Here is a 10530-nt window from a genome sequence, read left to right as displayed (position 1 = left end):
TCGTGTTCTGTCTTGTGTTGATACTTTTAATACCCTATTAATATCCTCTAATGCCACATCATCCTTCCCACCTCACTCAAATGTAATGCCACATCACCCTTCCCACCTCACTCAAATGTAGATATAAAATCAGGGAAACGCAAGTTCTAATCAGTTGTGTATTTGTGAAGTCTTTGAAAATGTAATAAGTTTTACGAAACGCGCCCGTGTCGCGTCAGACTAGAAATAAAAATGAATTTTGGAGAAGTGATTTTTGATTTACCTCCAACAGTGAAGCATAATGTACGAAAGATTGAGAAAATTCGTGTTAGAATTATTAATCTTACTTTTTCGGTCATATTTAATAAAATATGTCTACAGGAAAGACTGCTACCAAAATATACTAATATATATATATATATATATATATATATAATATATAATATATATATATAATATATAATATATATATATATATATATATATATATATATATATATATGTATATATATATATTATATATAATATATATATATATATATATAATATATATATATATTATATATAATATATATATATATATATATATATAATATATATATATATATATATATATATATATATATATATATATATATAATATATATAATATATATATATATATATATATATATATATATATATATATATATATATATATATATATAATATATAACACCCGAGACTAGTAGTACCCACTTAGTATAGTTATTATTGACTATAATAACTTGTCCAACCTTCACCGAAACTTGAATATTTAGAATTTGGGGGGGTTTGAGCATTTTAATGTAAAGTACAGTATTATATACTGCATGTTAATAGGTTGAGATTTTGTTGCTTGTAATAGCAAGAACCACATAAAGGCTCCAAGTGAAGGTTTTCAGACATGTACAGAAAACTGCAGTTTTAGAGTAATATTAATGGGCAAACAAATGTAACAGATCAGAAATATACTCTAATAACTTATAATAATATAGCTGAAACAATAACTCAACCCACATATATTTAATTTCATTCATGCATGGATTGAGTTACTTACTCTATTATACAGTACATTTATTCATCAACTCGGCGATATTCTCTTATACTTTTGTTTACAGATAATCATTGGTTTATTTTTTTGATGTACAGGGTACCAAGAATAAACTATTATCATTCCTACTTTAATTATCATGAACTGACATGTTCTAAGTGGCTAGTTTTTTTCCATGAAGCTATCCCCATAGTTGGGTGTCCCCACACTAAGACACCCTAGAGAAACCACGGTAACAAATCATGGGAACTAGCTTCAAATGCTTCAACTGTGAACTTTAAATATATTAAATTTATGAACTATGGGTGCATCAACGTTTTGCCAGAAACGCTATGCGTGCTAGTGGCTGTACAAGAATATAAAATCAATTTCATTTCTATGTTCTCTCTTAACCCCCAATGTACCTTCTTGTATATAAATAAATAAATAAATATATTGATATTGGTGTACAGTATCTGAATTTTTATAGAACAGTATCAGAGAAACAGTAAGTCAAAAAGATATACAGTACTGTATCTGCTTTGGAGAAAGTTCAGTACTGGGCAATGAAAATCATACTTGAACTAAGTCGACTCTCATACCAGAAACAGTTGAGGGCCAAAGGGTTAATAACACTGCAAACCAGACATGATATGACTGATCTCAACAACCCTTTTAAAATACTGAACAACTTAAGAGAATACTGCTCCAGACCACCTCTTTAAAAGGTCACATTTAGCATGAACAAGGAATAACAATTTCAAGCTCAACAAGCCACAATGTACTACAGAAAATAGGAGAGGTTTTTCACCCATAGGGTTATAAATCCATGGAACTGCCTACCCATTGAAGCTGCTGAAACACTGCTGAAAATCAAGATCCAGCTGGATAAAATCGTCAGGAAAACTGAGGACCCTTGAAAAACCATCAGCTTCGTGTTCTTGTTGAGATAACTAGTGAAATAGTGGCTCCTCAGGTAAATTCAGGTAATACTTTACTTTAAATACTTTAGTTAAAAGAACAGGCATTGCTTAAAGTTTAAAAGCGTTTATCTAACATATTGTTAACACAACATGAGCCTAATTACTCCCATGCTGATTTTCATATAGCATTACAGTACAAATATAAGTAATAAGATGGTTGATTATCTTCACTTACAAAATTGTTGAGAATTAGCTTGGTAAGCTGTGCAGAGCCCGAGTCTCCCATGGTGAAGGTGAGCGATGGGACAAGGTCTTACGAGGAGGGAAGTCTTCCAAGAGGGTGAGTTTTTATGAGGGAACGAGGTATAACGAGGTGGGACAAAGTCCTATAAAGGTGCGAGGTCCTAATAGGGGGCGAGATCCTACAAGGGTGAGAGGTCCAACGCGGAGGCCAGGTGCTCTAGGAGTGAGGTACCACCAAGGTGGTCACACCGAAGGTGATGATTTCTGAGGGTGTGGTCCTCTAAGGGTTGTCACAACGAGGGGGAGGTCCTCCAAGGGTTGTCATAACGAGGGTGTGGTCCTCCAAGGGTTGTCACAACGAGGGTGAGGTCCCACCAGGGTGAAGGAGCAGGAGTAATAATAGTCCAGCAGCTGGGGACGACCACGAGGACCTCTGCTACTTACACCCGCCTCAACCTCGCACTATCACACCACTAATCTTCAAATCAAAACATTATCTTTTGATAATATATTGTTTACTAAATAACAAATATAAATATATACCTTTAAGCTTAAAATCACGTTTAAATCACTATTTTAAATAATAAAAATGTAAAGAAACTCATCAACGTGACCTGTAGTTATTGATGTGTTTGTTGTGTTCTTTACTGGGGAGGGGAAGGGAGAATGTATATAATAATTGCCAGAATTTATCTGAGGGGCCAATAGTACTCTAGTGCTTAACGAGGACAGGAAGCCGACGGCTTGTTAAATGTCCCCTCCCATTTGCCTTGATCATTTTTTTTTTCCAGCTGGATTTTAGCATTTCCAGATTCGGCGGGTAGGCGATTCCATGGGCTTATAACCCTGTGGGTGAAAAAGCATCTCCTGTTTTCTGTGCTACATTGTGGTTTGTTGAAGCTGCACTCACCTAGTTGTGTTTGCGGGGGTTGAGCTCTGGCTCTTTGGTCCCGCCTCTCAACCGTCAATCAACAGGTGTACAGGTTCCTGAGTCTATTGGGCTCTATCATATCTACACTTGAAACTGTGTATGGAGTCAGCCTCCACCACATCACACTTGCTCCTTGTTTGTGTTATATCTGATCTTTGGAAGAAATTGTCTGATTGAACATCCTCCAAATTGTTCAGTATTTTAAAAGCTCCGATGAGATTACAATAATACATATAATTCTTTGTAATAATAATTCGTTGTGTCGGGGACAGGCAGCCATGCAGAGTGTGTTTATACAGGTTAGACTTATATCGAGGCCCCCGTCCCCCGAGGTCGAATTATAGACAAGAAGAATGCAACCCCGCAAGAAGCTGTCTAACTCCTGGGTACTTTCTTGCTGCTAGGTGAACAGGTGCATTAGGTGATAGAAAATACGCCCAACCATTTATGTCCCGCCCTGGATTATTGTAATATAATTACAATATTATTGTAATTATATTATTATAATTATATTATTGAATTATATTATTATAATTATATTACTGAATTATATTATTATAATTATATTATTGAATTATATTATTATAATTATATTATTTAATTATATTATTGTAATATAATTACAATAATTATATAATACAAATGGCTCATTTTAATTGCATTCAACTCTTTTAAGATATATTGTGACATGATCGTGTCTGAAGTTTGACACAAATACAACAAAATTATTAATGATGGTAATAAGAGTCCATTTAATGTGCATTCCATCACATGTTGGCCTTCGAATGCATTAGCTGATGAGTTAGCCAACAAAATCTGCCATCAAAGAAGGAGTTGACTACAGCCTTGGATTACCTATCAAGAATTTGAGAAGAATAATACATCAAGAACGTCAACAAACCCTTGAAGATCTGAGGCAAAGTGAAATCTTCACTTACTGATGATTGATGAAGATTAAGCCACCCAAGAGGTGGCACGGGCATGAATAGCCCGAAATCTTCACTTACAGTGTCATCTATCCTCATAAATATCATGCAAGAAGAGCCACACATCTACGGATCATCCAATAAAATCAGCACTCTTAGATGTTATTACTAATCGTTTCAAAATTCAAAATTCAAATGTTTATTCAGGTAAAGTACATACATACAAATTGAAATTGAAAATTGAAATAAGTTTATTGAGGTAAAATACACACAAAGGGATGAGGTAGCTCAAGCTATTCTCACCCCGTTCAGTACATCGTGTTAATACAAGACACACATCACAAACAATAAACATATTACCAAACATTCTGAGAGATAAACATATACATTTCCTCCTTTACACAAGTAGTATGGTATCAGACGTACACATAAATACTCTTATGACCTATACATACAAGGTGTGATACAAACATTGATGGATTTATAGATAGAGCTAGTTCATACAATGCCTAAAACCACTATTACGCAAAGCGTTTCGGGCAGTTGTTGTTGTTGTTTTAGATTTAGCTACTCAGAACAAGATGTCCATGTAGCACGGGCTATAGTGAGCCCGTAATTGAGTTCGATTATTCGCGATAACCTTGTTTCTGTGATATTTGGGTCAGAGTTTTAAATGGAGGTGGGGGTTCCTCATTTTCTCCCGTTTCTTTTCCGCTTCTGTTTTAGCGCACTGGTTTTAGTCTTGTTTTAATAACGATATCTTGGTGGCGGATATAAATGCAGAGTGTTTACAAGTGTGTCGCATTCTTGACACAAAATTATTTCCACACCTTCCGTCACTATGTGATGGAGTGCGAAAAGATACGTGAATTCAGACACAACTCTATAACAAATGCTCAAGAGATGTGCAAATATTGCATTCAAAATGATCTGCTACCAGAAGTCTTAGTCAAATATCCCAAGTTTGCTAACTGTAGGTAGTAACTAAATTTTTGTAACCTATCCACCGCTGCCCACTGGATGGGGGGCGGTGTGCAGGACAAACATATCAATTGTGACACTAGGCTCTCCACATATGTCAGTTGCTTAATTTAGAAACTGTACTTGTGGTCGGTCTCCAGCCCATTGTTGATGTGACGATGTGCACTGAATTTTGTAACCAGCTCATCAAGATTGTAACTTGCTTAGCTAAATGAATTGTGGGGTTCAGTTCCTGTGCCCATTATGTGCCTCTGTAACCCTTTCCACTACCGCCCACAAGATGGGTATGGGGTGCATAATAAATGAACTAAACTAATTCACCCTTATCTTAAAAAAAAAGTAGGAAAACTCAACAGAAAACTAGCGACCGTTCAGCCTAGCCTCATACATCTACACGCTCACGGAGAGAGTCATTCCCTGTCTAACACTGCACAATCTAGTAAAATCAACACAACATGTTTTTCGTTTAAAATAAATTCTACGAAGGAGACGGAAAGACCCAATACATAAGTAAGTGTATTGTGTACAATAAGTGTATTGTGTAAGTGTATCCTGCCCGAAACGCTTTGCGTAATAGTGACTTTAGGCTTCATATGTACTAGCTCTATCTATAAATCCATTGAGGCCTTATGAAGAGATCTTCACAACTCTATAAATAGTCAGACGATGGTCAAATGTTTCTTTGTTAATTTTATATTGCGAGAGCTTGTTTCTTGGGCATAACAGAACACCTGACCATTATCTTATCATCAACAACACTACCAGTGATAGGAGACAGAGCCTAGAGGACCTTGCAGGACCGTGCACCACTCACTGCAAGGTGTACAGTGAGTGGCAGCTGCAAGAGAAAAAGTCAACCAAACCTCAGCAATTGCACAAAAAAACCTTAACGTTAAGGAAAAGAAAGTTGTTATTTAAGCGTGCGAGCCTCTGGCACGCCACCAACTATATTATTCAAATTCAATTCAAATTTTTATTCAGGTTAAAAGTACATATATAGAAGATGAGTTACAAACATAATGTTGGATTTATAGATAGAGCTAGTACATACAATACCTAATACGCATGTTTCGGGCAAATTACTGCACCCAGATACGGACACCTCGCTGTCAAAATTACATACCTGCTTTGGAGGTAGTTTAACGCAGAATGATTGATTGATGAAGATTAAGCCACCCAAAAGGTGGCACGGGCACGAATGGCCCGTAAGTGGTGGCCCTTTTGAGCCATTACCAGTATCATATGTGGAGATCTGTGGAGGTGCGGCTGCACCCTGCGTGACGGGAGATGTCTCCCGTCTTTTAACGCAGAGCGATAATATCCTCAATAAGTTAAGGGCCACCGGACTAACAACACTACAAACCAGACAAGATAGGGCTGATCTCGCGGAGACCTTTAAAACACTGAACAAATTGGAGGACATTAAATCAGACCACTTCTTCAAAAGGTCAGATGTAACACAAACAAGGAGCAACAGCTTCAAGCTCAACAAGCCACAGTGTAACACAGGAGATGCTTCTTCACCCCACAGGGTAATGAAACCCATGGAACCGCCTACCCGCCGAAGGTGTAGATGCCAAGACACAACTGCAGTTCAAAATCTACCTTACGAAGCAGAACCATTAACCCAAATCCGACCCCCAGCAAGACCAGGCAAGTGAGAACACACACACACACACACACACACACACACACACACACACACACACACACACACACACACACACACACACACACACACACATAGGGGCCTCGTAGCCTGGTGGATAGCGCGCAGGACTCGTAATTCTGTGGCGCGGGTTCGATTCCCGCACGAGGCAGAAACAAATAGGCAAAGTTTCTTTCACCCTAAGTGCCCCTGTTACCTAGCAGTAAATAGGTACCTGGGAGTTAGTCAGCTGTCATGGGTTGCTTCCTGGTGTGTGTGTGTGTGTGTGTGGTGTGGACAAAAAAAAAAAAAAAAGTAGTTAGTAAACAGTTGATTGACAGTTGAGAGGCGGGCCGAAAGAGCAAAGCTCAACCCCCGCAAAAACACAGCTAGTAAACACACACACACACACACACACACACACACACACACACACACACACACACACACACACACACACACACACACACACACACACACACACACAATCATACAAAACAAACAGCCACACAGTTTGGTAGAGTACCGAGAGTGATCTTCGCGTCCCAAGCTCCCAGCAAGTGTGGGGAAACCATTTATCAAACCCAAAACGTTCACGTGTTTGAAATACAGAGAATAATAACAGGATGGTCGTTCCCAATGATAACATGTTGCCAGAGATATCTCAACCTTTGGTTCTCGTAAAGCGAGCAACATGGGGTACAGACACGTACCACAGCTGTGGACCAACACAACATGGGGTACAGACACGTACCACAGCTGTGGACCAACACAACATGGGGTACAGACACGTACCACAGCTGTGGACCAACACAACATGGGGTACAGACACCTGCTACAACTGTGGACCAACACAACATGGGGTACAGACACCTGCTACAGCTGTGGACCAACACAACATGGGGTACAGACACGTACCACAGCTGTGGACCAACACAACATGGGGTACAGACACGTACCACAGCTGTGTACCAACACAACATGGGGTACAGACACCTGCTACAGCTGTGGACCAACACAACATGGGGTACAGACACCTGCCACAGCTGTGTACCAACACAACATGGGGTACAGACACGTACCACAGCTGTGGACCAACACAACATGGGGTACAGACACGTACCACAGCTGTGTACCAACACAACATGGGTACAGACACCTGCTACAACTGTGGACCAACACAACTTGGGTACAGACACCTGCCACAGCTGTGGACCAACACAACATGGGTACAGACACGTACCACAGCTGTGGACCAACACAACATGGGTACAGACACGTACCACAGCTGTGTACCAACACAACATGGGTACAGACACCTGCCACAGCTGTGGACCAACACAACATGGGTACAGACACCTGCCACAGCTGTGAACCAACACAACATGGGTACAGACACGTACCACAGCTGTGTACCAACACAACATGGGGTACAGACACGTACCACAGCTGTGGACCAACACAACATGGGTACAGACACGTACCACAGCTGTGTACCAACACAACATGGGGTACAGACACGTACCACAGCTGTGGACCAACACAACATGGGTACAGACACCTGCCACAGCTGTGGACCAACACAACATGGGTACAGACACCTGCCACAGCTGTGGACCAACACAACATGGGTACAGACACCTGCCACAGCTGTGGACCAACACAACATGGGTACAGACACCTGCCACAGCTGTGGACCAACACAACATGGGTACAGACACCTGCCACAGCTGTGGACCAACACAACATGGGTACAGACACCTGCCACAGCTGTGGACCAACACAACATGGGTACAGACACCTGCCACAGCTGTGGACCAACACAACATGGGTACAGACACCTGCCACAGCTGTGGACCAACACAACATGGGTACAGACACCTGCCACAGCTGTGTACCAACACAACATGGGTACAGACACCTGCCACAGCTGTGGACCAACACAACATGGGTACAGACACCTGCCACAGCTGTGGACCAACACAACATGGATACAGACACTTGCCACAGCTGTATTAGCAGTAGTCCCGTAGCACAGTAGTCCTGTAACAGGAGAGGAGGAAGAGACACAACAGTCTGAGTGAACAAACAAAGAACAAACCAAAGGCCGGGGAGTAACAGATATCCCAAGACAAACACAAACATTCCACTAAACATTTCCAAATATACGAGATGTTTTCCTCCATTGTCTGGCTGTGTGTGTGTGTGTGTGTGTGTGTGTGTGTGTGTGTGTGTGTGTGTGTGTGTGTGTGTGTGTGTGTGTGTGTGTGTGTGTGTGTGTGTGTGTGTGTGTATTTACTGTTTGTGTCTGCAGAAACGAGCTCTTGGACCCCGCCTTTCTAGCCAATTTATGTTTCCTCAATATGTCTACATATATTTGTTGACCAGACCACACACTAGAAGTTGAAGGGACGACGACGTTTCGGTCCGTCCTGGACCATTCTCAATCGACTTGAGAATGGTCCAGGACGGACCGAAACGTCGTCGTCCCTTCAACTTCTAGTGTGTGGTCTGGTCAACATACTTCAGCCACGTTATTGTGACTCATCGCCTGCATCTACATATATTTCTCTTTAAAACACACACACACACACACACACACACACACACACACACACACACACACACACACACACACACACACCGAGGAATACCTCATACCTGTCCCCATGTACACCAGCTCCTCCTGCCTCGTGTACACCAGGAGTTTACGACGCCTGGGCCGGTTGTCGCATATGTGTCGTGGAGTGGGGGCGCCACCACGATATATAGACACTGAGAGACTCGGCTGTCGTCGTAATCTCGGTATAAACGACCTTTTCAAGTGAAGATGTCGCAGCCAGATTTAAACAGTGCTCACTCCCAGGTGACTGACCTGTGGGGCTCAGTCATAGACCATAGACTCAGTCATAGCTCAGTCAAGGACCTGCCCGAAACGCTGCGCGTACTAGTGGCTTTACAAGATTGTAAATACTAGGCTATGTATTCTCACAAACCCAATGTACCTTCTTGTATATAAATAAATAAATAATTAAATAGACATCTTGATTTGTATATTTAGTTATTCTTTCAGTCTTGCATTGATTGAATGTTCTTATATTCTTGTGAAGAGGCTTGCGCGCGTAGCGTTTATGGCAGGTCCTTAATCCTGATATTCCAGGGAATACCACCCGCCAAATTGTTTAACAACCAGATACCCATGCCCAGGTCCAAGTTCGATGCCCATATGTACGGGCTATAGGTCTAAATGTTGCAGAAGATGAGAGGAAATGTCAGCACTGAGGAGAAATGGCCGACGGACCACAGGAACATTATCTAACACAGATTTCAACTGGGATTTAACATCGCTAGCCAGAGCCTTATATGGCCCACGCAGGTATATTCTTTAAAGAAAAAAATGTTAAAGGTTTTGTGAGGCTAGCAGCTGGCGTCTGGCCTCCCACCTTGAATTCACGCACAAGACAGAGTATCTTTTTTGTAGTAAATTATATATAAAACGTTTGTAGGTCTGAGTAGCCACTAATGCCCCCCCACTCCCCCCTCTTGCACCCGTTCATCCCCCCCTATTACCCAGCCCCCCTGTTGTCCATTGTATAATGAACGGATATCCCAGGGAAAATGCAAAACAGTCGTAGCTCTGATGCTCAACTGTTTCATCATACATTGCGCCACAATCCTGTGTCTGATACTGTGAGTGCGATTGTTAAGTGTTTCATCATGTCCTGTGGGCTGGACGGCAGAGCGACGGACTCGCTTCATGCAGGTCGGCGTTCAATCCCTGCCCGTCCACAAGTGTTTGGGCACCATTCCCTCCCTCCCTCCCTCCCTCCCTCCGTCCCATCCCAAAT

General features: G+C 41.2%; 1 protein-coding gene across 2 annotated transcripts in view; it reads right to left on the bottom strand.

Moving 5' to 3' along the window:
- Positions 1-2666, bottom strand: part of LOC123770026 (uncharacterized protein DDB_G0283697) — an 18285-nt gene extending 15619 nt beyond the window's left edge. For both annotated transcript variants that reach the window (XR_006774301.2, XM_045761593.2), the window contains exon 1: positions 2189-2666. Coding sequence is in view for 1 of the 2 variants with exons in the window: in XM_045761593.2 (XP_045617549.1) it covers positions 2189-2239 (51 nt within the window). In the remaining variant the exon portion in view is untranslated. The remainder of the gene's footprint in view (positions 1-2188) is intronic.
- Positions 2667-10530: the final 7864 nt, after the last annotated feature.

This window comes from Procambarus clarkii, chromosome 45 (assembly GCF_040958095.1).
Source record: "Procambarus clarkii isolate CNS0578487 chromosome 45, FALCON_Pclarkii_2.0, whole genome shotgun sequence".
Classification (NCBI taxonomy): Eukaryota; Metazoa; Arthropoda; class Malacostraca; order Decapoda; family Cambaridae; genus Procambarus; species Procambarus clarkii.
The sequence above is the reverse complement of the archived record's forward strand: the minus strand, read 5'-3'. Positions and strand labels throughout refer to the sequence as shown.